General features: G+C 42.0%; 3 protein-coding genes across 3 annotated transcripts in view; 1 reads left to right on the plus strand and 2 right to left on the minus strand.

The window, feature by feature from the left end:
* Trim21 (tripartite motif containing 21) overlaps positions 1-3,097 on the minus strand; it is a gene marked incomplete at its 3' end in the record, with an annotated part of 18,816 nt that extends 15,719 nt beyond the window's left edge. The window contains exons 1-3 of the mRNA XM_031384903.1: positions 3,008-3,097; positions 1,306-1,737; positions 796-891 (exon numbers count right to left, since the gene is read on the minus strand). Of these exons, the coding sequence (XP_031240763.1) occupies positions 796-891; positions 1,306-1,701 (492 nt within the window). The remainder of the gene's footprint in view (positions 1-795; positions 892-1,305; positions 1,738-3,007) is intronic.
* Positions 3,098-11,141: 8,044 nt separating this feature from the next.
* LOC116102697 (olfactory receptor 51G2-like) lies at positions 11,142-15,722 on the plus strand. Its single transcript, XM_031387685.1, has 2 exons — positions 11,142-11,177; positions 14,692-15,722. Exon 2 carries the CDS (start codon positions 14,719-14,721, stop codon positions 15,667-15,669), a length of 951 nt encoding a protein of 316 aa, XP_031243545.1. The 5' UTR covers positions 11,142-11,177; positions 14,692-14,718; the 3' UTR covers positions 15,670-15,722.
* Positions 15,723-24,756: 9,034 nt separating this feature from the next.
* Positions 24,757-25,813, minus strand: LOC116102699 (putative olfactory receptor 52P1). Its single transcript, XM_031387687.1, has one exon. It carries the CDS (start codon positions 25,739-25,741, stop codon positions 24,794-24,796), a length of 948 nt encoding a protein of 315 aa, XP_031243547.1. The 5' UTR covers positions 25,742-25,813; the 3' UTR covers positions 24,757-24,793.
* Positions 25,814-26,929: the final 1,116 nt, after the last annotated feature.

Consider the following 26,929-nt stretch of genomic DNA (forward strand, 5'->3'; position numbering starts at 1 on the left):
TCCTAAGCGTTGGTGGTGAAGGTGTTTCTGTTCCCGAGGCACCCACTCACACTCACACCCCCACCTACGCATGCTTCTGGTACCTGATATTTTCTCAACCTTTCTTCCAAAAGCCACTAACACCATGTGAGTCCCTCTGACTTTTTATCTCAGCAAGTCATAGAGCACAAAACCTGTTCCCATGTACAATGATGCCCCTTCTAAGCTCTAGGTGGAAAACAGTCTTTGCCATCTTGGGAGGGTCAAGACTTTGCTACTCAATCTGACTCTATGACTGGCTGTGAGCAGCTTGCCTTTCTTCCCAGTTTCAGAGGGATTTCATTTCCTACCAGCCATTCTCATGTGATAGGCTTTAGTTCTCTATCAGGCTTCAGACTAATAACCTGGTCACTATCAAGCAGCCACCTGGTCAGGTGGGCTTTCTACCACAGACCCAAGAAACTAGAGTTGACTCTGCTGTCCTGAGACAGGATCATAAGGGTTGACGTGACCTTACACTTTCTCCAGTAATTCTTGATCTTTGTGCCAGATTGGGGGAAATCCCATGTGATTTTAAGCTTCCTTCTTTCCTTCTCCCTCCATTCCTGCCTCCCTCACTCGTCTTTCCTCTCTCCATGTCTTCCATCCCTCTTTCCTTCTCTCTTCCTTTCTTCCTTTCAATTCCTTTCAATGTGGAGACATAGAGTGTGGATGGTTCTTGGAGCGTGACCTCTACCATCCCTTGGATAGGCATAGCTACGGTTGAAGCTTGCTTGAGGTCTAGACTTGGAATGCAGCCCAGCCTACAGCACTTGCCTTCCAGTCTGCTCTTTGCCTTGGGAAATCCATTTCAAACTTCTCGACCAACTCTTTTTCTTTTCTCAGTTTTTCTAAAGCCACATGGATCTTCTCCTGTAGAAAAAGATAGCAGGTTAGTCCCGAGCTAGAGATGTGGAGGAGGCAAATGGAAAGACTTTGGAGGAAACCTAGGATCTTACAAAAACAAAGCTATACCAATGGGGTAATGGGTTCTGGGCCATTGTATTTCTCATATTTTTGGTTGTGAGCCTAGCCTTTAATGGCTGAGCCTTCTCTCCAGCCCAAGGCCATTGCATTTCTAATGCACCAGGGAGCCACAAGAAAGCATGATGCATGTCGCATCTCCCATGGCCTAGCCTCTGCTGCTGAGAAGGAAAGCTGTATTCCATTGAGTTCCTCTCAATGAAGGAAGAAAGTGTCCCTCCATTTCCCAACTTCTCAGCCACCATTCTGGGGAACAAAGCGCTCTCCATGTGCCATCTTCTTTAGTCTGTGCTAAGGTCTTACCTGGTATACCTTAGCAGCCTCTTCAATAGGGACCCTGGTGTGGTCCCGGTGTTTCCCAGACTGGTTACACACCCAGCAAAGACCCTGCCCATCTTCCTCACAGAACAGGTGAAGTTTCTCTCCGTGCTTCGTGCAGTGCCTTTCCTTGATGCCTTTCTTGGTATTCTGGCCATGTTGTTTAAGCTTTTCACCTATGCTGGTCATTTTCCAAATGGGCCTGAGGTTTCTGAGCAGAAAGTGTTGATGGCACTCGGGACATGAACCGCTCCCATTTTTCCCAACCTCAGAAATGCATTTCTTGCAAAAGCAATGGCCACATTCGATACTCATAGGCTCCACCATGGGATCCAGACATTTATAACAGGTGACCTCCTTCCACATCTTTTCCAGAGACATTTTTGAGGTTGTAGAGGGTGATATCTGCTGTGGAATCTTGAGGGGTGCAGAGCGGAAAGACATAAATTGAGTTTTGCAGGAGAAAAGCAAAAGCAAGGCAAACCCCAAACTCCCCCAAATAATGCAAAGGGGAAAATGTAATAACACGGGAGGGAAAAGCCACAGGCAAGGGGATCAACCTGAACACAAGAGCCTGTCCTCCAGGCTCACCCACTGTGCCAGCCAGGCAGAAGGGGAAACTGAGTTTCCAGAACAGACAGAGAAAACTAGCAGGGATAATGCTAACAGCTCCACCATCATCCCATTCATCCCTGCTTTAACCCTCAATGTCCAGATGTCTCGCACATAATTTCTCTCATCTCATGCTTCCACTGCACAGAGACGGTAGTCATGGTAGTAATGATCATTTACTGTGTTTACCACGGACCCTCTGTATCCCAACCAGGTACTACATGCTCATAACAGTCTTCATTAATCTTGGCCGTAACTACAGGGGTTAGGTGTTAGGAATCAAGGTTTATGCAGCTATTCATCACTTGTGAAGTTTTGTCAATTATGACGGGCTGCATATATGGTGACTGTGCAATAGGCAATACTGTAAACCTAGGTGTGTCATTAATGACCCAGTCAGGTTCATGTAAGAACACTTCATTCATTATCCTGAGTACCCCGACTAAGAGTACATTTCCCAGTTATTAGGCTTGCATGTGTGTGTGTGTATGTATGTATGTATGTATGTATGTATGTATACATACATACATACATACATATATACATTGATGTTTTTATTCACCCTGATATGTTCTTATATGCAAACTATACTGTAGCATAAATGCATCAATGTAGGCATGCACATACCTTCCCCTATATAAATGTCAATGTTCATAATATATATATGTGTGCTCATCCGTGTACATTCATGGGGAGCATTTCCCGGGCACTTGTCTAAGCTGCTCCAAACCTAGTATTTGTCTCAAGTTCCTTATCTCAATGGCTAGCACTCTCCTCAAGCAGGGGTCTTCAAGGGGCAGGAGTTTCCCTGAGATCCCCCTGGACTAGGTCACTGCCCAGCTTCTCCTGCCTTTACTAGGCCAGTCATCTTAGTAAGGCACTAGGAAAGTCTCTTTCAGAGCCCAGCTTCCACAGGCCAGCATGGTCACCTCTGCAGGGCTGGGACTAGAAATCTCTGCTGAAGAGAAGCAGCAGGTGGTGCTCGCAAATTCTGGAGGTGAGAAGTGGTGTCTTGAATCCGGGGCGGGGGGGAGTGAGCCCACCTAGGTCGGCCAAGGGTCTCAGACTCACTCACCTTTCCAGGATCCTAGGTGTTAGGTGCCAGCGACCAGCTTTGCAAGGCTGCTGTCTAAATTTCACTTTCAGTTTCCTCTCAGAAGCCAGTCTAGAAGGAAGAGGGAGGAGCAAGGGGAGGAGAGGGGAGTTGAGTGGCAAGGGTTGGAGGCAGAGAAGGCGGAGACTGGGCGGAGAGTGGGAGGAGAGAGTCAGAGGAGCCAGAAAGTGACTCCTGGCCAATGCTGAGGAAAACTCAGCACCTGTCCTCCTGGGTGCCTTCTACCTAAAGCCTCCTTGTCCCCTTTAACAGAATGTAATCTACAGGATATAGATCTTTGACACTGGTCTTTGACACTGGTCTTCACACCTGGGAGATGAAGTCTGGTTGAGGGAGGAGTCACCATCTGTTTTCTACAGGAATGGTTGGATTGCCCTAAGACTGGTAGTTCTTTTAGACCCTGTGAAAGATCCTGTCACTGTTTTTATTAGTATATATGAATTGTACAGTGTACTTGAAGTATGCCCATTTCTCATCACTCTGTCTTCCGATTTTGTTCCCCTCTTTTCAAATAGTCTAGGCTGACAAATTTATTCTTTATGATGTCAAGGTATGTGCTGTACCAATGAAGGGATCTGAGATTTGTGAACATCGACTGTATTATAACTTGCGCTAAAAACATTAGTTGAATTTTGAAATTTCCAGCTCTGTTTAGGAGATCTTTCTCAGTGAAAGGTCATCAGGCAACATCTACTGTCTAGATTGTGCTGTAGTACTGGGATTTGATTCCTGGAACACAACAGTACCAGAAAGGAGAATGAAAAACAGGCTCAATCATTTAAAATTTATATTGAGAAAAATGTATTTTCACTATTGCTGTAGATGAGCATCTACATAAGACTGTTAAATTGATTATTGTTTTATATCAAACAACTTTTATAATACTTATTTTTATTGTTACAATATTTTATAAATTTTAAGGAATGTGACCAAAAAGATATTGTAGGTATTCTTGGGGGTCTCTGGGAGGAGTTGGGGTACAAAAGGGAGAGAAGAATGTGATTTAATTCTATTTACTTACAATATGTTTTTAAATGTTAGCAGACTCAGATAAATTGAAATCCTGTAACTTTTCTCATCAAAATGCAATGAAAGTTAAAAAAAAAAGAAAAGCAGGCTGAAGCATCTGAAAGGAGGAAGACACTTGTAAACAGCAGAAAATGACGCTGCTTCATAGCACTGAAGACTGTTGATACTTACGTGGGTCCCAACATAAGGTAGAGGGAGATTCAATGTCTATTTTGCTATTTACCACTAAATGGCTCTCTACTGTATCAGTTTACACACTGGATAGAGAGATTAATACACACCCTAGGGTTGTGTTGATATATAGTCTACAATGTGCACACACGATGAGTAATATACTCATAGCTGCCTTGGCTCCTACCTTGGTAATTGTCTGAAGACCCAAATTCCCTTCACTTACAGATAGTCCTTTGATATTTCAACCTCCCTTTCCCTTGGGGGAAAAGACCCAAGTCTTTATTTGGGAAGAATTAATGTCATTGATAATACTGTCCAGCACATTATTAGTGTATTGGTGAAGTGGGATGTTTATACTTTGGGTTTTAGTCATATTCTCCACTAACTTGAATGTGTCTCAGTAACCCAAGTTGTCCCTCGTAGTACTTAATTCCATCCACCCTGTCCAAGAGGAAAAGCTTCCTCAGCAGATTTCTAATTTATCCTCGGTAAATTTCTAATTCAGTGACCCAAGAAGCCCCAAAGATATGGGGGAAGAAGGAGAACCAGTTGGGAACAGGAAAGGATCAATGAGCATGGGAGAGGGACGAGAAAGGATGACAGAGGGTTGACCAGTTGCTGGTTTTAACAATGTATCAGAGTTATGGAATAATCCTTTATTCTCATAGTTAAAGCCTTTGTTGATTCTTATAATAAAATGCTACAGATTGAGTAATTCATAAAAAAATCATAAGTTCGTGGAGGATGGGAAGTCCAAGGTAAGACAGCAGTAGATTGGTCGTCTCAGACTTGCTCTTCTCCTCAAAGACAAGGCCTTTTCTTTGCATTCCCCCCTTCCTTTTTAAAATAAGGATCCTAATCCATAGCTTTACTTCTTGTTATTATCATATCCTCCTCCTCCTCCTCCTCCTCCTCTTCCTGTTCCTCCTTCATCTCCTCCTCTTCTTCCTCCTCCTCCTCCTTGTCCTACTCCTCCTTCTCCTCCTTATCTTCCTCCTCTTTCTCATCATCTCAATCTATTAATTTCACTAAGACACAGATGTATTGGATTTTCAAGTTGGTGGCTTACCTCCACTCCCAACAGGTCATACCCCAGTTCTACCGACTACCTATTCTAACTGACAATGCACATTCAAGGTGATGGTTTCCATAGCCTCAGTATTAGGACTTCTTAAATATAAAACAGTATTACCTGGTTACAGGTAATGCTTTGGAAAAAGCTTAATGGAACAAGTTTAAAAATGGTGATGCTTGGCAGATAAAATGTAGGAGAGAAAACATATTACTGGAATATTATTTATTTTGTTAGAAAAAATTGATTTATATAATGTAAATAATGTTAAAATTAACTAGAAAACTGCTCAGATTTTTCTTAGAAATAGTGAAAAAGCAGTCTAGAAGTAATATAATATATAATGATATAGTATCCTTTATGATTTATTACATATAAATTATTTATGGCAGCACTTCCACTTCCTCCATGGACCTCCACTTCCTCCTCTCATTTCCACAGGAAACAAAGGGAACTGAAATCTTTTTTTTTTTTCAGGAGAAAGTCTTTATTTTTCTATTATTATGCAGAATGACCTTAGCTAATGCTTTAGAGATACCACCCCCTAGAAATATTTCATTGCTTATATAGGGTAGGGAATATTGGCATAATCATTTTTAAACTATTTTTTCAATTTAAAAAATTTTTTTATTGGTTATTTTATTTATTGACATTTCAAATGTTATCCTCCTCCTTCCAGTTTCCCCTCTACAAAACCCCTACCCACTCCCCCTGCCCCAATCACTATGAGGGCTCTCCCTGACCTGCCCACCCACTCCTGCCTCAGCACCCTATTATTTCCCTATCCTGGGTCATTGAGCCTCCACAGGACCAAGGGACCAAATCTTAAGACTCTGAAATGGATCAAAATGACATAAGCAAGAGTCCAAGGAGCCTGAGATTAACTTCAGTCACCAATGGGCTGGCTTGAGGTAGATCTGGAGAGCCAGCGAAGCACCTCTCTTCTTGACTTAGCTTGATGAAGTCCAAAACACAAAGCTTAGTAAAAGGCCTCTCCAACCATGGAGTAGGGAAGGTTAATGCAATATGCTGGTTACAGAGGAGGCTTGACAGGCCACCAAAGCCAGCTCTTAATTTCTTGTGGGTAATTCAAAGGTGTGTGTAAAGTTTATAAGTCCTTTCCTAAGAGCCTCATATATTCTATTTTTTTAAGTTTTAAAAGCCTCAGTGGTTTTAAATTTTTTTTTTTTAAACTCATTAATTTGCCTGGGAAAACGTTGAGGGTATAGGGGAGGATTGAGGGAAAGGGAACGGATGTAGAGTTGATCAAAACACAGTATATGCATGTAGGAAATTCTCAAACAATAAACAAGAAAAAATACACGAAGTTTGCATTTTAAAAGAAAGCATGGTAAGTCATTTTATAAAGCAAAGATCTCTGAAATGAACAGGTGTAATGAGTGTTGGGAAAAACACAATTTATTTTATTTGTGTGTGTGTGTGTGTGTGTGTGCATGCCTGCCTGTGCGTGTATGGGCAAGTGCCCATGGAAGCCAAAAGAGGACGTGAGACGCCCTGGAGCTGGAGTTATTAGGTGGTTGTGCTGCTGGATGTGAGTGCTGAGAACCAAACTCTGGTCCTCTGGAAGAACACCCTCCCCTAGTCCAATATATCCTAATCTAATCATAATAATTAACAATCCTGTGAAGCAATCATCACCTATAAAATACAAGTGAAGACTAAATACCAAGGAAGTCACCTGCTCGTAATCACATATTTGGTGACAGATCTAGAAATAAATATCCTTGAAGTTTTCCACTACCTCATGCTTGGAAGGCAATCTCCAAGGGCATTACTGAGAGAGGGGACGTTTGCTTCATGGATGTACTTTCACTTTCAAACACTATCATTTCCTAAGCACCACCTTGGGGTTGAGTGGAGAGCCTCTTTTCCTCCTTCCTCTCTTGCAAGTTTCCCAGGACTAAAAGCACTGATGCTTGTTTCTGGCTCCTCTGTTTCCTTGTTGGCAGAATCTGGCAAGACTCTGCCGATGCTTTCTACGTGTAGATGTTCTTCAAGGTCCCTTCGCCAGAAGGACAGAGTGTGTGCCTCAGTCTTCAGTTATCCGCTTGCCTCCATCTGTCACAGTGGTTCATGGGGTTGGGTCTAGCCACTCCCTAAGAGGTGTCTGAGCACTCTCCTGCGAGAAATCAGCAGGTATGGAAGCTTTCGCCTGATGCTTCCCACCGAGTCTCAGAGCTGCCTGGCCTAGAGCTCAGGGACCTCAGCAAGGTCAGCTGCGTAAATCTCTTGGATTTGCATCTGGTTCCCAGCAGACCTGTTATGTCTCTACTTGTAACAGGAAGATTATAAAGTACTGGCCTTTATGGGCAGAACAAGAAATGCTTCTTACTAACAGAGGAACAGATGAGAGGAGACACAGGCTCTGGAGCTGTGGTGAGTGAACGGATGAGGTGCTCCGTCTGGGCTGAGGGCAGCGGGTACCAGGGCCTTGCTCCAGCTGCCTGCATCATCATTTCTGCTACTGAGCAGAGCGAAATCCATCTAGGGCAGCCACCTTCTCTCTGGGTCAGACTACAGCCTGAGGCATGATAGTGACTGAAGGCCTTTCCCTATCTTTCCTTTTATAACATATGGGGTTTGGTTCCATGAGGCCCTCTTTAAATCTGACTTTGTTTGGTGGTTCGGACCAAGGACCATCATGAGAAGATGAACAACTCAGGATGAAGGGAAACAGTGTTCTTCAATTTTCAACTACCTGCTTAAATCTGGGAAAAGCTTTAGGTGTGTGGGTGGTTCCTTAGGACTTCCTGCAGTGGCTGCTTCAGGCCCAGTCAGAGTCTCATAGGTGTTCTGCAGCCTGCTGTGGGGCAAAGATAGTGACAACATAGGATCTACCTCAGTCTGAGGTTCAGCTGCTTGACTAAACTTCCATTTAAATGTCAGTTTCTGACAAGTTTGAGCAGGGCAGCTGACAGTCACTCTTCTACTGAGCTAACTCTGTCTGAGGAGGCCATGTGACAACTGGTCACATTAACACTTACTTTTTGTGTATGAATGGTATGTATGTACACTGTATGTACTCTCAAAGGGTCGTGATCGGTCATGTGGATTGGGTTACGGATGTCCTTAATCACTCAGCCAATGCTTCAGCCCCTAGAGTGTGCACTTGTAATCCTATGTTGCCTTCCTAGAATGTAATATACATTATATGCCAACATGTTTCAACCTCTGACATGCCACTGAGAAATCTATGCTTTTAATAGAAAGTACACATCATCCATACTACCAAAGACACTCAAGAAAGTGAACTGGAGATCACATTTGCAGAGATCTCAGATGTCCTTAGATTTATCTGTGCTAATACAGGATGGAAGAGCCCAGTGGCCTGGTTGTGAAATAGTTATAGCTGCTTATGAATTAATTACACAAGAATCTTTTGTGTCAGTCTCTGTCTCCCTTTCCTCTCCCCCTTTCCTTCCTCCTTCCTTTCTTTCTTATTTCCTTCTTTCCTCTCTATAATTTATGTGTCTGTATCTATAACATCTTAATATATCTTAGATATATTTTGGATCTATTCTATTCTAGAATTTAACCTAAAGAGTTAAATATAAGATTTTAGTTGTTTTAGCAAAGACAACATCTATATGGTGAGAATTTGAAGATCAACTGTTTAAAACATTTAAAGAGATTTCATGTAAGTCAGAATAAAAAAAATGGAAGGGTCTGATTTATTTAAAAACCAGATTTTTCCTATATAGATCATGAGTGAATAAACAAATGAGTGTTTTAAAAGATTCTAGTTTCCATTCTTTCACTGGCTCGCGTTGCACCTCCACTGAGAGCATCAGATCTGAGTCCCTTATCAGTTCTCAGCCACAGACTCAGAAGGTTCCAGCTTGAAGGGGTATAGGGGAGGCGATGTGGAGAGCACTCGCCCTCTTTACCACATAGTAAAAGCTCAGCCAGCCCAGAAACAGAGGATGTGGAAGAGTGTGATTGTTTGCAGAGCCTGCATGCTGTCTGTGACTCCTTTGTCACGGGTACCTGGCAGAGACAGTTTATGTCAAGCCTGTTTCAGAACAGTGTACTTTCAGCCTTAATGTTAGCTAAGACTCATAAATATCATGGCTTGAGGAAAACTGGGTTCCCAGCTCATGCCAGGCTTAGGATTCAGTGCTACAACCTATTTTTCTGTATCTTCTTTTTTGGCCCTAGGACCCAGCTGGCAAAACCAGAGGCTTAAATCCTCACATTCCCTTGAGAGTGTTGGTGAGTTTGGTTGCCATAGAGACCTTCTTGGGGTCTCCAACTTTCTCTAAGCTAGGGCATTTCCTTTCAAAACTTATAGTTAAGCTACTGGGGATAGACTTCTTTGATTAACAACACAAAATAGACTTTAGGCTAGTCATGATCTTCTAGACCCTGGATAAGTAAAATGGTGGAAGGGCAGAGAATATAATTTAATTTTTTCCATTTCCAGAACTGACTTTGTTATTGGTTTTCTACCTATCTACTCAACCTTCTATCCATATATCATTATCTGTCTTATCTATCCCCTACCGTTTACACATTTCTCTCCCTACCCCCAACCCTTCCACATCTAGTTCAATCAAGTGTCTCATTTGCTCTCTCAGGATATTACTGCTTTGAGGAGAACATTCTTCTCCCTAAGTCATAACTGTATAACTAAATCCACACAGTTTGCAGCACAGGATGGTTATGAAGCACAGGAGCTCCTTTGGGTTTGTTTAGGCTGTTGAAACATGAGCATACTCAAGACTGCTACATCTAAGTGGTCACGAGGAGGTAGGGGTTACAGATGAAGAACACTCTCAAACATGTAACTTTATGTCAGCCTTTTGGGGATAGACATTAGTGATAGCACTAATCATGTTAATAGGCACACGAGGTAACAGAAGAAGCATTGTAACATAGCACATAAGCAGCCTCTGTGATCAGACTGTCTCGACTTTTATTCTGGTCATTCACTTCTTAACTTCATAATCTCAGGCCAGTTAACAAACTACTTGGTAGCCCAGTTTTCCCATGTGAAAAACAGGAATAATTTTTATTCACCTCAAAAATAGTGACTCCTCAATAATTAAATAATTTATTATTATTGTTAATCATTATCATTAGTTTCAAGAGCAGGACTTACTGTGTAGCTTGGGCTGGCCTCAAACTCACAGTCTTCCTATCCCAGCCTCCAGTGCACTGAGATTGCAGGTATGTTTCACCACTGAAACATGTATGATGTGTGTGGTAGCTATGTCTGTGTTCAAGCACCAAGCACTGCTTCAAAACACACACATATAAAGTGTGTGTGTGTATGTGTATGTGTGTGCGTGTGTGTGTATGTGTGTGTGTGTGTGCATGTGTGTGTGCATGCATGCGTGTGCGCGCGTGCATGCATGTGTGTGTGCAAGTGTGTGTGTGTATGTGTGTGTGTGTGTGTGTGTGTGTATGTGTGTGTTATAACAAAAGACAATAATTTTGAAAAGATTTGGGAAGGGAGAATGCTGAATGAGAGATACATGAGCATTGGTGTCAAATTGTATTGTTTCTTCTGCTTACGTCTAAGGAGCTGTGGACAGTTTTCATCTCTTAGATTTTTTTGTTAGGAAGGAGGTAATGACATTCAAAGGCTTTAGAAAGCAGGAGACTTCCTAAGATGCTGGCTATAAAATCCTAGTCTGGGGCAGGGTTAACATTATACTTTCATCAGTGCCTACAGTGTGTAAAACAGTGTGCAGTGTCCCAGTTCACAACTACTCCATGATGTCAGCAATGGTCCTTTATTACACAAAAGGACACAATGACAGCTCAGGCTGAGAAACACCACTTCTGAAGCCTACACTTAATGGGCTGAAGTGTAGATGGAAGCTCTTGCAGGTATGCACCATGGGCCTGACTGGGTAGCTGCTCACATTTATCTATAGTACATAGATATTCCCTTGTGTGGTTTGACTTGTGGGACAGAGCAGCTTAGGCAGAGTATACAAGCGTGCACTCAGTGTGGGGAGACTATAGGATTCAGACAGGAAAAACACGGCCTGCTTATGAGCCCTTCTTTATTTTCTTTATTCTCACACTTCTCCAACAAGATGTGCTAGAGAGGGAAGGGGGGAAGGGCAAGGGGGGAATGGTGGGATTTTTACACTGTCTAAGGACTTACATGTCTAGTTTTTCATTACTCAATGGTATCCCTAAACTTTCTTTCTTTCTCTTAAAAAGGCATTTAAAGATACATCTTTACTGAAATTTAGTGTGACCTAAAACACAGTATTGTAGGAAATGCAAAGCAAACAGAAAACCCTGATGTCTACAAAACAATTTATTGAATTTTATTATAGCATAGGTTTTTAAATAACAAAATAAAATATAATAAGATAAAACAAAACCCATTACCTTGAAGTTGGACCAGGCAAACCGACACAAGGATAAAGGCTATGAGAGCCGGCATGAGAGTCAGAGACCCATTGTTCACACATTCACAAGTCCTCTCAAGTGCTAAAGAGGACCAGGCGCAGGCCTGTGCAGGCCCTGTGCTTACTGCTAAAGTCTGTGAGTTCATAGGAGTTTTTCTCAGTTGATTTAGATGGCCTTTCTTTCCTGGTGGCCTCCATCCCCTTTCACTCCTACATTCCTACCTTCTTTTCTATGGATTTCCTGAACTCTGAGGTTCCCAGACTTTCAATGAATGAGAAGATGAACTGATAAGGTGAGAGAAACACTTGTGTCAGACACATGTTGTTGTTTATGCTCACAATGGAAATTCATCCAGCAAAGAGAATGAGCAAACTGCAAGCACATATAGCAGTATGGATATGTCATAGACAAAAAATTACACACACAGGTGCATACTGTAGGATTGTAATTACATAAAGTTCCAAGATTTATAACATCTTTGGTGTCATAAATCAGGATAGTGGGAAGATGGGAATCAGTGGAAGGGGTCATAGGACTTGGAGATTCTGAAACTATTTGTTTTCTTATTTAAAAATGTATTATTTGTATGTGTGTGTGACAGAGACAGAGACAGACAGGCAAACAGACACACACACACACACATACAGAGTATGCTATGGCACAACTGTAGATACAAGAGGATAACTTTGTGGAGATTATTTTTCTCTTCCACCTTTACATGGGCTCTGGGGAGTAAACTCAGGTCATCAGGCTTGCCCAGCAAGCACCTTTACCCTCTGAACCATCTTGCTGGCCTTCAATATTTGGTTACATAGATATTCACTTTGTGGAAATTCATCAGACTTTGTATTTTTGATATGCAGACTTTCTTGTGCATACTCTACAACCTAAGCAAGACATTTTTAATGACCAAACATAGCAAGTCTGATGAGCAGAAGGATTTCTTAATAATTCATGATACTTAGGAGAAAGGGGATTGAAAAGATTAGAGATGTAAAATGGGCAAAGTCTCTCCTTTGGACTCTCTATGGAGAGTTTGCTTAGATCTGCTCCTCTGTGCATCAGGGAAATGTTGATGCTCATTACACAAAGTAAGAGTTGCTCAAAACAAAGTCACTAAAAGCCAAATACCAACCTTGTCTTCTCTCTCTCTCCCTCTCTCTCTATTTGTTCATTCACTTATTCATTTCTGGCTGCATATGTGATGATTTAAATATTCATAAGTATTCATACTGAACTCTTCATAAATATCTGGAGCCTAATTCAATTGGAAATTTGAAAAGAAACTGGAATACACAAGGACTAGAGGGAGTGGGACAAAGGAGCCATTTCGTTACTCAGAGAAATCATGATGTTTGATGTGATTAGTTTTGTTGGATCTGAAGACAGGTGACAGGTCAAAGATTAGTTGATTAGGAGAATGTGTTATATAGAGAAAGGACAGGTCTTTTGAGTGTTTAACAGATAAAACAAAAGAAAGGAGACAGGAACCCACAGGAAATGGAGTGTGGTTTGGGGGAGGGACGGAGGGAGGGATTAATGTTTTGTTCATTTCATCTCCAAAGCCGCCAGTGTGCTTGCTTAGTGGACAAGGGAAGGTCAGTTGTGTTGTGAGGAGAAAAGCTGAGAGGAAGTAATGTGTGAGCTTGTAAGAACAGGAGTGCTCACATCCATCAGTCTGGGCTCTTTGGCAGAACTTTATTCATTCTGAGATTCTGGAAGCTTCTGTTGTTTTGCCTGACATCTCTGTTAGCCTCAGCACTCTGTTCCCAACTAAGGAGAACTTCAAGGTGGCTGATTCCATATAATACCTTTTGTAGTAAGAGGGCTCAAAGGGGGCTCTTTAGTTGAGTCCGTAACCAGAGTCCTATTTTGATGGTAGAGTCAGAAATACATTGGAAGCTTTAAGTAGAGCATGAGGTGGACACAGGACTGGAGAAAACACTGTTAAATTTCTTTTAAGCCAACTCAATTTCACCAGACATTTGTCACAGTGAAAAAAACACTTGAAGAGGCTAATTTGACCACTACACATTGCATGTATGCACTGAAATAGTAAGTGGTTACCCACTGATATGTACAATTGTTACAAATTAACCAAATATTTAAAAATGTTTAAAATGTTAGGTATCTGATTTGATTATTATATAATGTATATACTAATTGGCACAAAGAACTCCATGCACTTGAACAATTAGCAGCAATTAAAAACAAAATGTAACTAAAGGGCCTATTTTCTTTCCCTAAAGTATTTCTCAGAAAGAAATGCAGAAAACACCCATAACAGCATCGGACAAGTGAGCAAGCAGCTTCCTAAGGAGTGCTTTGCACACACACCATTGGTTGACTGTCCTTTCAGGCATGTTTGATAGCAGATATCAGATGGGAAACTCACCTCTAAGGAAGAATGCAGTCTATATGTTCTGTTTGTATTGTCATCCTAAAGTTAAGGACAATATTTATTACACTTACTTGTTTGTGTGTGTGTGTATGTGTGTGTGTGTGCGTGCGCGCGCGTGTGTGCATGCGCGCATGTGCATATGGCAGACAGAGGGCAATGGTAGATATAAGATTCTTTCCCTCTACTGTGTAGGTTCCGGGTATCAAACTTAGGCTTCAGGCTTGGCAGAAGACACTTTCACCAGTTGAGCCATCTTGCCAGCGTTCCCTCATTCTGTTTCTTTGGAGAATTATTCTTTTCGATATGTAGTCTAAGAAGGCTCTCTGGAAGATTAAGCTTTAGGTTTCACTTAGTTGAAAAGAGGGAAGTTGCTCAGGCCCAAGGGAAGGTGGCTGCTGATTGGCTAAAGAGTAGACAGTAAGCAGTAATCAGAGATTGACTCAGAAAACCCAGTATCCAACAATACTGCATTCAGAGAAGCAAGCACTCCTAGGACGAGGGATGTTTTTAATGGCTATGAGTCAGCTCTTCACTTCTAGCTCTGTGACCACCTCAGTGAATGTCTCCTTCTCGTAGGGCGAACAGTTTCCTCCTGGAGTCATTATGTTCTGCAATACCAGCACTCCTGGCCACTCTACCTTCCTCCTCACTGGCTTTCCAGGCCTGGAAGCCTCCCATCACTGGGTTTCCATTCCCATCAATCTCATCTGTGTGGTTTCCATCCTGGGCAACAGCATTATCCTCTTCCTAATCCGCACAGATCCAGCCTTACATGAACCTATGTTCATCTTCCTGTCCATGCTAGCAGCCTCTGATCTGGGCCTCTGTGCCTCCACCTTCCCCACCATGGTGCGGCTCTTCTGGCTGGGGACTCGGGAGCTGCCCTTCGATTTCTGTGCAGCACAGATGTTTTTCATCCATGCCTTCACCTATGTGGAATCTGGTGTGCTACTGGCCATGGCCTTTGATCGCTTCATTGCCATCCGGGATCCTCTGCACTATGCCACAATCCTTCCTCACTCAGCAGTGGCCAAAGTCGGGGTTGCCGTTCTGGTCAGGGCCATCCTGCTCAACCTTCCGGGACCCATCCTTCTGCGGCGTCTGATCTTTCCTCAGATCAGTACCCTCTCCCACTGCTACTGTCTGCACTGCGACCTCGTGGGACTGGCTTGCTCAGACACCCGGATTAACAGCCTGGTTGGCCTGGTTTCCATCCTCCTCTCACTGGGCCTGGACTCCTCCCTCATCATGCTGTCCTATGCTCTGATCCTACGGACTGTGCTGGGCATTGCATCCCCCGGGGAACGGCTCAAGGCACTCAACACGTGTGTCTCACACCTCTGCATCGTTCTTATCTTTTATTTGCCCAAGTTGGGGCTGTCTGTGCTGCACCGAGTGGAGAAACACAGCTACCCAGCTCTGGCAGTGCTCATGGCTAACCTGCACTTCTTGGTACCACCCTTCATGAACCCTGTGGTCTACTGCATCAAGTCGAAGCAGATCCGTCAGGGCTTCTTAAGGCGTTTCCAGCAGAAGAGGGTTGATATTTCCTAGGACAGAAGGATCCAGAAATATATGACCTCATTGGACCACCATGAATCTGGGGGAGGGGAGGTGTAGAGAATGAGTCAACTTTTGAGGCCTTTGAGTGCTTTGTCATAACAGTTGAGTTCTTTGTGGGGCCCTCTTGACCTCTATAATTGCAGACTTCAGATACTGAGCATGTTGGAGTACTGTGGTGATAATTCTTTCCATGTTTTATTAAACCAGAACTACCCCAGACTCACGCATGCTGCAACAGCTTACCCAGGCTGCTAATCTACTGTTACTATCCATCAGTTCTAGTGTCGTCTCTGTTACTGTAATAAAATACCCAGACAAAAAGCAATACAAGGGAGGAAAGGCTGTATTTGGTTTGCAAATAGTTTGTTATTGAAATATGAACCAACCAGTACCCCCGAGCTCCCAGGGACTAAACCACCAACCAAAGAGTACAAACAGAGGGACCCATGGCTCTAGCCGCATATGTAGCAGAGGATGGCCTTGTTGGACATCAATGGGAGGAGAGGCCTTTGGTCCTGAGAGGGCTTGATGCCCCAGTGTAGGGGAATGCCAGGACAGGGAAGCAGGAGTGGGTGGGTTGGTGAGCAGGGGAGGGGGGAAGGGATAGGGTTTTTTTGTAGGAGAAACCAGGAAAGGGGATAACATTTGAAATGTAAATAAAGTATCTAAAAAATAGTTCGTTATTTGTAGTGGGAAATATTAAAAATGAAATCACCCCACAAACTCTCCTGCCCTGCCAGACCATGTTCTAGCCCTAGTACTGGTACTGGCTGGCCATATCACTGTGTTCCGGGGTCCTGCTATTCTCTCCCAGCTAGCAAGATCATCTTGCTTATTTGCAACGCCCCACAACCCACAACAGTCATCTAGTGCCTAGGTACCCAGTAGAAACATGACTCTTGAAGTTAATTATTCAATCAGATTTATACATCAATAAGATCAATTTACAAGAGCCAATACAATAATTTCAGAGCCAAATGATAAAGATAATGTTTTAACCCAATTATTCTAACCTTGTAAAAACCTTATCTACTTGTGGCTGTTTAACACCATGCAGGGTCTGGATCATCTTCCTGTTCATCTGCCTCCATGTTGATTTTTTTTTTTCTTCTCCTCTGGCCTCCGACCTCTCTCACTCCTAAACTTCTAGCTCTGCCTCCCTATTCCTGTCCAATCATAGGCCTGTCACTACCCCAATGTTATTGGACAGAGAAATTGCTGTGACAGTTATTAAATGGAAGTCAACACAGGAACTTGAAGTATCATATCTTTAGTCAAGAGCGGAGAGAAAAAACACATGGATTTTGGCCTGTGTGTACTCAGCCAGTCCCTTCCACTTTTATACAGCCCATGATCTCTTGCCCAGGGAACGGTGCAACCAAGTGTGGACTTGGTCATTTAACAAACAAGATAACCTTCTACAGACATACCAACAGACCAATTTGATCTAAGAAATACTTCTTAGATGATTCTAGGTGTGTCACATAGACAGTTAAACTAATTGCACACTGCTATACAGGCATCTCTCTTTCCTAGATTCCTCTTTACATTTCATGCGTAAGTAAGGAACAACTGAGGTAAGCTGTGTTTATTTGCCTTCCCCCCAATTTTGTATTAAGTGGCTCCCAGAAACAGCTGTCAATTGCCAATAGCTCCTTAGCTAGGGGTAGGACCTTGTGCCTACCTGCCATCTCCATGGTGAGATTTTTATCTGGCCTAAGCCTGCTGAGATCTTGTGTATACCGCCTCAGTGGCTGTCAGTCCACATACTGTGAACTGGTCCCTGCTGTGTCTGGGAAACATTGTTTTCTTATAGTCACCCACAGCCTTTGTGATTAATTCAGACACCCACAACTTGTCAAGGGTAGAGAGTCAGAGACTCTGTGTGCTCAACCTTAAATGGAAATAGTGTAAGAGCCAGAGGCAGCTGTGGGGAGACAGAGAGTCCATTTTTTTTTTTTTTTTTTTTAGGATATGGCCTCTGATAGGTCAAGTACATTCTAGTGAGAGCTGCATACCCACAAGTATATGAGGATCATAAATTGGACATGATTATTTTTTAAACGAGGACACAGAATTGAGAAAGTAAGGATGTGCTATAACTTAATGTCATACATCCCTTGGACCACCTCCTATATCTGAGGTAGTGACTTTGTTTAGCCATCTGCCAACAGCTTCTTCACACCAAGATCAGATGTTTAATTTAATTATCCTTCCCCCAAGCTCTATGAATCCCAAGAGACCTCCCATAGCTTTGAGAGCCAATTTGAGAGTCCTCTAACTCCCCATCGCTTTACCATAAACACGATTTCACAACACAGTTAAACTTAAATAGAATGTTGACATGTGCTTTAGAAGTATTACGATTTCACAATACAGTTAAACTTAAGTAGAATGTTGACATGTGTTTTAGAAGTATTTATAAAAATGGCATTTAAATCTTGCCTAGTATAGGAGGCTTGAATTGATGATATTTTCTTTTTATGGAGCAAGAAAATGTCTATAACCCAGAATTGGGGGAGGAGAGACTCGATCTCCCATTGTTTTTATAGTCTTCCTGAAAGGTGTGTGTATGTGTGTGTGCATACATGCATATATAGGCTAGAGAACAACATTGGCTGTCATTCCTCTAAGCATTTTCTTCCTGGTCCCCAGGCTCCTGTTTTTAAAAGTCTGTAGATTTTTCATGTAAGGCCCTGTTTACATGACCCCTCCTATACTTCTTCACATCTTCTGTAGGCATTTAAAAGGCATTGATTGTAATTTACTGATGCTCTTGTTTAGAGGTAGAATTTTACATTGAGAAAAATCTTATATTTTTCAACTTATTCTACATTTTGTTGTTGTATAAAGACTCAACATGTTATTGAATGGATACAAATTTTCCCAAGTGAAGATTTTTCTTGTCATTGGGTTTTCTTGTCATTGGGTATTCGAATGCCTTAAATTAAGAGGTTAGAGCCATGTTCCAAGCCTATATGAGGGAAAAATCCACATTTAGTGGCACTTTTCAAGACTTTGTCCTTTAAGAAAGCATTGTGCCTAGGTAGACTAAATTTCTGTTTTTCCCAAACTGCTAAACCTGTCAGGTGTCACTTATAAAGACATTACAAGCTTAGCTTTTGTCTCCCATGCTTCCTCCTTCATTTCCTTCTCTTCCCTCTTCTCTTCCATTTCCACTCCCTCCTCCTCTCCCTTGTCCTCCTTTCCCTCCTCCTCCTCCTCTTCCTCCTCTGTTTCCTCTTTTTCCTTCATTTATTGTGACAGGTTCTCATCATGTTGTCCAGGCTGGCTCCAAATTAATCTTTCTGCTCTGGCATCTTAAATTCTGGAGTGACAATGTATGCCACCATGCTTGGCCTTAAGGCTCAGTTTTCATCTTGGAAACTTAGTTTCTAAGCAGTCATTATGCCAGACATACAGCTGGTCTCCATGCATGAAACAGCGAAAGAAGTTTTTGTAGCTTGGCAGCTTTCATTCTCAGGACCTCACTCTTCCATGGGTATTATGCTTCTTATGGGTCCATTTTAATTTGCATCATCTGCTCATTCCCTTGGAGAAGACGTGAGACTGACAGTAGAGTTTATATCTCAGGAGGATGGGTAGCTTTGTAGAGTCATTTCATTGGGGGAACTGCTTAAGCCATCTTCACTTGTCTACAGTATGACAAGCCTACACATACAAGATTATATTTCTGAAGGGCCTGATTTATTATGGGATGGGTTAAGAGGGATATCTGTACTTTACTAGTTAAATTATGCAGCCATAAGGATCCTAACAGATCTCGAAGCTGAATGTATTAGGAAACAAGCAATGCCCAGTCACTCTCCTGTCTTCATGTAGAACCATGCTGTATGGTTAGCACCAATACACTTCTCAGCCCTTAAAGAAGACAATTTGGTACCCATGGGAACTCAGGGACGGAGCCCTTGTTAACTTTTTGGCTTTAATTTTCCTCCTGCGAGAATGCAGTTTTTGTCATGACTCACAACAGGCATGGGAATTTTATTTAGAAAGGACGGGAAAAATAGAAATGTTGAATATACTCATTACCAATAATTCAAATAATTTTTCCTTCATATTCTTTCTTGTTTTCACATCAGGCTTTTGGATACATTAACTTCACTGAAATGACTTGTCAAGGAAGGCTAAAGTGGTAGAAATAGTCATTCCTGGGAAAAACACACTAATTGGTTAGCCCCTGAAAACATACATACAAGAAACATTATATGAACTGGGCATTATATGAATTTATATATTTAGCAATGTATATATTAACATTTCAAGAAAAAGGGCCCATGGATTTGAGTGTGAGGGTGGAGGGTATATGGGAGGACTTAGAGGGAGGAAAGAGAAGGGGAAAATGGCTTAATTCTATTAATCTCAAAACCAAAACCATTAAAAAAGGTTCCACTCATTGTTTGACATCAGCACTCAACAGTGAGTCTTTTCACTCCTTAAAACTTCCTTATCTTCCTCTGAGACAGTAGATACTTTCTCATTTTACCCCATCACCCCACCGTATCTCTAACTCTCAGATTCTTTGGCTGCTTCCTCAGTGTACCAGACTCGGATGGTGCTAACCTGGGTCCACCCATATGCCTTCATGGCTAGCGGGGCAGCAAAGGCTCCCAGGGGGTGGAAATATTGCTCATGGAGTTGAAAGTGAAGCTGCTCTTGCTGCTGAAGGCAGGTTTGCTTTTGGCTACAGGGCCTGCTGGAGTGACTTCTGCTAGGCTCTAACATCTTTCCCCATCTATCATGCCTTTGTGTGCATTGTTGTGCACCAGCATTAGTCAGCTTGGACAGTAAAAATAACAACATAGTGTCTTAGCTATGATTATTCTTGCTGTGATGGAACACCATGACCAAAAGCAAAACGAGGAGTAAAGGGTTGTTTGGCTTACATTTCCACAACGCTGTTTATAATAGGAGGAAGTCAGGATAGAAACTCTAGCAGGACAGGAAGCTGGAGACGAGCTGATACAGAGGCCATGAAGGAATGCTGCATATTGGCTCACTTGATCACGGATTGCTCAGCCTGTTTTCTTATAGAACCTGGGACCACCATCCCAGGGGTAGCCCCACCTATAACAGTCTCCCCAACAATCCCTAATTAAGAAAATCCCATAGGCTTGTCTACAGCCTTATCTTATGGAGCCATTTTCTCAATTGAAGCTCTCTACACTCAGATGACTATACCTTGTATCAAGATGTCATAAAACTACCAGAGTCTACTTGGATAGTGCTTTAAGTCAATAGAAAAATCTTTATTAGCCAGTCAATGATTGCACTGGGTGTTTGGGATCGCAGCATAGTCCTGGGCCTTTCTCAAGGTGAGCTTTTAAACACAAAAAACATATCCTGGGTTGAGATATGTCAGTTAACAAGAATGTTTACCCAAAAGTAGAACTACAGAGGCATAAAAGCATGATTAATTAGAATATTTATAAACTTTCTCAGAAATATGAACTTTGATGTGTTGGGTCTTTGTTTTCATTTTGGCAAGTGGTACTGTCTATGTGCTAAGTTTTATGGCCTGAACATACTTCCATCATGGAGTCAGTTGTGTAAAGGTTTGGGAGTCTATTGATGCCTGAGGTTCTGTTATGCTAGTCAGCACAACTGACCCATGTCAACTTGACACACAAGCATATCACTGTTAAGCCAAAATCTTGTTTTTCTATTTATTCCTAGCACTACACATCAATATAAACATCACAAAACATTTTTATAAACTTAAAAAGCCCTACAGTCTTTACAAATTCACTTTAAAAGTCAGCCTATTTAAAAATCCAGTCTCTTTTAAAATCTTAGTCTCTCAACTGTGGGCTCCTGTAAAATGAAAAATGAATGAAACACTTTCTTTACTCAAGAGGGAAGAACCGGGGCACAGTCACAAACAGTCAAAGCAAAATCAAACTCCAACAGCATAAATAACTCAGTGGCCGATATCTGGCATCTACTCATGATCCCCTGAGCTCTTCCAAAGGCTTGGGTCGTTTCTTTGGCTCTACCCTCTGTAGCACAAATGACTTTTCTTCCACTCCTTTCCACTGCTGCTGCTGACATTTGTAATCTTGAAGTACAAAGGAACAGACATGAAGTTTAACCAAAGAAGATGAGGCTACCTCGTCTTTCATCTCCTTCCATGGAGCTTGTGTCACAAGGCAGGAGCTCCTCAGAGCCCACAGGAGGACATCCGGCATGCCGAACAAACAGCTCACAGCTGGATCTTCTATCTTCACTCCTACTTTTCTTCCCTCCTGGGAAAACATCACACTATGCAATACAGTGTTTGCACATACTGTTTTTACCTCAGGTTGTGTTTTCTAGAGAAGCCAAGAAAGACAGCAGATATAATAAACAGCTTTGAAAAGAAACTCTTAGGGTATGATCTGGTCATTTCATGTAGTTTGAGAGTAAGAGGGACCACGTTGCTGCTGGCAAGTAGTGATAACATCTATCACAGTGATGTCCCGGTCCTAAAGACCTCCTGTTTTGTTTGTTAGGATGAAGGTGGAAGGGAAGGAAAGGGAAAAATGATGCTTGGATGTTCTGAGGATATGCCAATCTTAGGGATTATCATACAGGTTGTCTGGTTTAGATGGCATTTGCATCCTCATAGATAAATGTCTTTGTAAGGGGAAATAATGAGCTCATAACAGTTTAGTTTGATACACAACACAACAGAAGCTTTGAAGTAGACCCCATTTCCCTGTAGTTGGAGGACAGACTGAGAATGAGGTCTAGAATCTGCATGTTAGAGATGCCAGGATATCAAGACAATGGAATGTGTTGATCAAATGTTACCTGGGTCAAATTTTCTGATTGTGAAAGTCTGGTGCTTCAAAGTTGGAGATGAGACATTTGGTGTCATGAGCCTAAAACTGTCAGATCTTCTACTATTTCTGTACTTTTCAGTCTTGTAAAAAATACTATCTTCTCTTTATGAAAGAAAAGAATAATTTTCCATTGTCTGGGAATCATGGAATTACATGCCAACCAGGTGCCTTTCAAGAGGCATTTTCTGCTCTCTTAGATCCTGTTTATTCCCCCTCCTTGCACCTAGACTGCTGGTCTGCTTTTACTTTAAGAAGGCAGAAGAGTGAGTTAAGATGAAGAGATGAAAAGAAACAAAAATTCAAGTTTTCAGTAAAAGACAAAAATGAATAGAAAGAAACAAATCAAGAAATCTATATTTGATTTTTAAAAACAGTAACCATATGGGCATACTTCCTTTCCCCCAAACATGACAGAAAAGAATGAGGCACATGCACTCTATATCAGAAATAAAAAAAACTAACAAATCATACAAAACTGTAAGGACAAAAGTAAGCTATGAACAATTTTATACCTATATTGACAGATTATTTTAGAGAAAATTTGGGGTCAAGTGAAATATAGTGAAAATAGAAAATCTGGTTAAAAGTAGGTTTATTAAACTCTAGATATATAGAAGAAGCAGAGAATTTACTAGGGATCAAGAAGGAGACTAGAGGGAAGGAAAGGGCAAGGACAATGTATGGCTATTGGGGGCAAATATGATCTAATCACATTATATATATATATTATGAAAGTTTTTCAGTATCAAGATGACTGAATGTTCAGATTCACTATGATGGTCAATAGCTTATTATTTCACACAGATATTATACACTAGGAACTCCTAATACTGTAGCAATGTAGAAAGCAGGTTTTGACACATCACATATTAAAGTAGACTATTAATAGGAAAAATGATAAAGTCAACAGGAACTATTTTTGAAACATTTTGTTAGCATTCAATACTTTATAGATAAAGAATTTAAAGAACAGGGTAGACGAGATGGCTCAGCTCCTTTATGATCAAACCTGATAACCTAGTTTGAAGAAGCCCCATGGTGGAAGTAGAGAACTGACTCCTGCAATATGTCCTCAGACCTTCTTACCTGTGCTCTAACTAATGTGATAAAGTTCAGTGCAACTCAATTTAACAGAAGAAGCGTTGCTAAGAAAATTTGCAGGAGCAGCTGGCTATCTACAGGTGAAAAACAAACCTCGAATTCTACTTTATGCCATAATAGTTGTTATTTGTGTTGGGCCATACACCTTCAATTAAAAAGTAAGTCTATGAAGTGAATAACAAGCCATGAACAAAATAATTTGTAGTTCACCATAACTCACATTTTAAGTAAAAGATATTAAGAAAACAAAATGCATCACAAAACTAGACAAACATTTTCAATGTGTATACTTGACAGATAACTTGGATCCAGAGCAAAATGACAGTACAGAAATTACTAAACAAGAAAGTCTAAATATGGACACAAGACTGAAGAATTTCATAAAAGGAATATTCATTAATTGTAAACATGAGAGAGGTTGCTTAACATAATTAGTTGTAAGAAAACTACAAAGCAACTTTGTAATGAATTCCTTCTAGGTTATACTCACTGGAGTGCTTAAAATGAAAAAAAAAAAAAGAATAACACTATGAAAGATGAGCAGACGGGAAACAACTGGGAACTGTTTGACATCACTGATGCGATCGTAACATGGTACAACTGTGTCAAACAAAGCCATTCAGTGGGTTGGGTTAAACATATACCTACCTTCAGTCCTAGCAATTATAAATTAAGAAGTATAGCAGCTTTATTTTCTGGTAACCCAAAGTGGAAAATAATCCAGGTGTCTAAGATCAGATGGTTAAACTGTGGAGCACTTGCAAAATGCAATATTTGTTGTCAATAAGAAGGAATTAACTGGTACGCATAGCAGCCCAAGGGTGGGGACTGTTTTCCTTATCACACCAGTAGCCACATTTCTCTCCTTTAATCGACATCCTTTGGGAGATAGGAGAGATGTTACACTGTGACCTTTCTATGGACACCACTATCAGTTTGGAAGCTATATCTCCCTTTAGGTAAATGTTCCTGAGCATTGTGACCCCTATCTCCATCACACAGAGCAAGCACCAAATGATGCCTCCTCTGACATGTGATAGATCTCCATATTAAAGTAAAGACACCACTGAGTGTGTGTTTCCGCCTTCTAGCCATGCTGAAATCCATGTAAACACTGCTCAAGGGATGGAGAAAACCAGCATAGGCTCTGAGGGCTGAGCTCAAGCTCACTATGATTGGGCAGGACCCCTCTTGAGTAGTCGGAGTGCTCCATCTCGAATCTGCTTGGTTTTCATCCCATAGATGATGGGGTTGAGCATGGGTGGTACGACCAGGTAGAGGTCAGCCAGGAGGATGTGAACGTGCCTGGGCACATGTTGACCAAAGCGCTGGGTATAGAATGAGAAGAGCCCTGGTGTGTAGAAGAGAAGGATAACACCCAGGTGGGAGCCACAAGTGCCAAAGGTCTTTGCCCTGGCCTCTTTGGAGGAGAGGCCCAACACAGCCCGGAGAATGAGTGCATAGGATATGGCAATACAAATGGAGTCAGTTCCTACCACTAGTGTGGCTGCTGTGATGCCATATATATTGTTTGGCTGTGTGCCCCCACAAGCCAGCTTCACCACAGCCATGTGCTCACAGTAGGAGTGTGCTACCACACGGCCACAGTAGCTCAGCCTTGCCAGTAGGCAAGTAAGTGGGGTCATAAGCCCCAGGCCACGGAGCAGAGCAGCAGCTCCTAACTTGCTCACAGACTCTGAGGACAGCAATGACCCATAGTGCAGAGGCCGGCAGATGGCCAAGTAGCGATCAAAGGCCATTGATAGCAGGATACCAGATTCTACAGCTGAGAAGCCATGGATAAAGAACATCTGGGCAGCACAGGCCCCAAAGGCAATCTCAGCTGCATTTGCCCAAAAGAGTGCGAGGAGCTTGGGGACAGTGGAGGTGCAGAGTACCAGGTCGATAGTGGATAGCATACACAAGAATAGGTACATGGGCTGGTGCAGAGAAGGCTCAGAGCGCACCACCAGCAGGACTGCCATGTTGCCAAGAACTGCTAGGGCATACACGGAGCAGAAAGGAAATGCAATCCAAAAGTGGGACGTCTCCAGGCCGGGAATCCCCATGAGCAGGAAGGAGCTTGGGTTCTGATGGCTGTGGTTTGTGTGTTGCATGGTCAGGCTGAAGAAGAGTATATATGGAAGATGGAAACTCTGAGCTCTAGGAAGCCTTAAAGAGATGGGGCAGCTGAGATCATCTTTATGTTGTAGCTTAATGGCAGCAGAACCATTTGAGTTAAACTCCACAAACGAGCATCTGTGATGATAGGATTTTAAGGCCCTGGGAAATGTACAAAACAGGAGGTGGGTTAGTATCTCCAAGGTTCAAAGGAACCCCTTTCAGTTCTGTGTGATTTAATAATTTTTTTTTTCCTGTGGGACAGGGCAAAGGGCATGGGTATAGAACCATTTCCATGGTGAAAGTAAGAACTAGAGATGTTTACGTGGTAGTTCTCTCTGCCTATAAACCTTTTTGCAAGTTTCTAGTATTATTTTCTTCAGATTCATCTGCCATGTGACAATATACAGGTGATGTTAATAATATAGGGTCAGTTGGATTGGATGGAAGCCTCAAGATGTGAAGATTTTTATTGAGGAGAAGCAAATGGAGGATAAGGAAATCTTGCCCCAAACCACTGAACCCATGACAACTCATACATAAGGACTTGTCTTGATCAGGAATATCGAAACACAGGTAAAGGCTGAGTCTCTTGTAGACTTTGATGGATAGAAGATTTCCTGGCTCATGTTTGGTAAGATCCTGCACTTGTTTCATGTGTCCTATATAGACAGATGTTGGCAGAATCAGGTGAGATGATGCAGGAGGATTGGTAGTGGTAGGTATCAGGCTAATTTAGCCATAATAGATAGTTTGATGAGGTCATTGAGATATAATTGTTTGCAAATATATCCTCTAATAAAAAGTAAAAGTATGACAAGCTCTGCAGCCAGTCCCACAACACACAGAGAAAGCCACACTCCCAGATGATCTAACAAGCCCAGGATCCCAGGATCCCAGAATCCCAGGATCACAGAAACAGCTTAACTCTGAGGAGTTCTGACACAACCAGGATCACACGAAGGACAGGCTCCAGTCAGATTTAGCAAGGGCAGGTAGCACTAGAGTTAACCAGATGGCCAGGGGCAAGCGTAAAAAAATAAACAACACAAACCAAGGTCACTTGCCACCATCAGAACCCAATTCTCCTACCATAGCAAGTCCTGGACACACCATCAGAAACACAAGATTCAGATATAAAATCACTTATCATGATGATGATACAGGACCTTAAGAAAGACATA

Source organism: Mastomys coucha, unplaced genomic scaffold (assembly GCF_008632895.1).
Source record: "Mastomys coucha isolate ucsf_1 unplaced genomic scaffold, UCSF_Mcou_1 pScaffold21, whole genome shotgun sequence".
In the NCBI taxonomy this organism is placed as follows: domain Eukaryota; kingdom Metazoa; phylum Chordata; class Mammalia; order Rodentia; family Muridae; genus Mastomys; species Mastomys coucha.

Excerpts from the sequence above, each read along its gene's own strand:
- LOC116102697 (XM_031387685.1), top strand. The coding sequence starts at position 14,719 with ATGTTCTGCAATACCAGCACTCCTGGCCACTCTACCTTCCTCCTCACT.
- LOC116102699 (XM_031387687.1), bottom strand. The coding sequence starts at position 25,741 with ATGCAACACACAAACCACAGCCATCAGAACCCAAGCTCCTTCCTGCTC.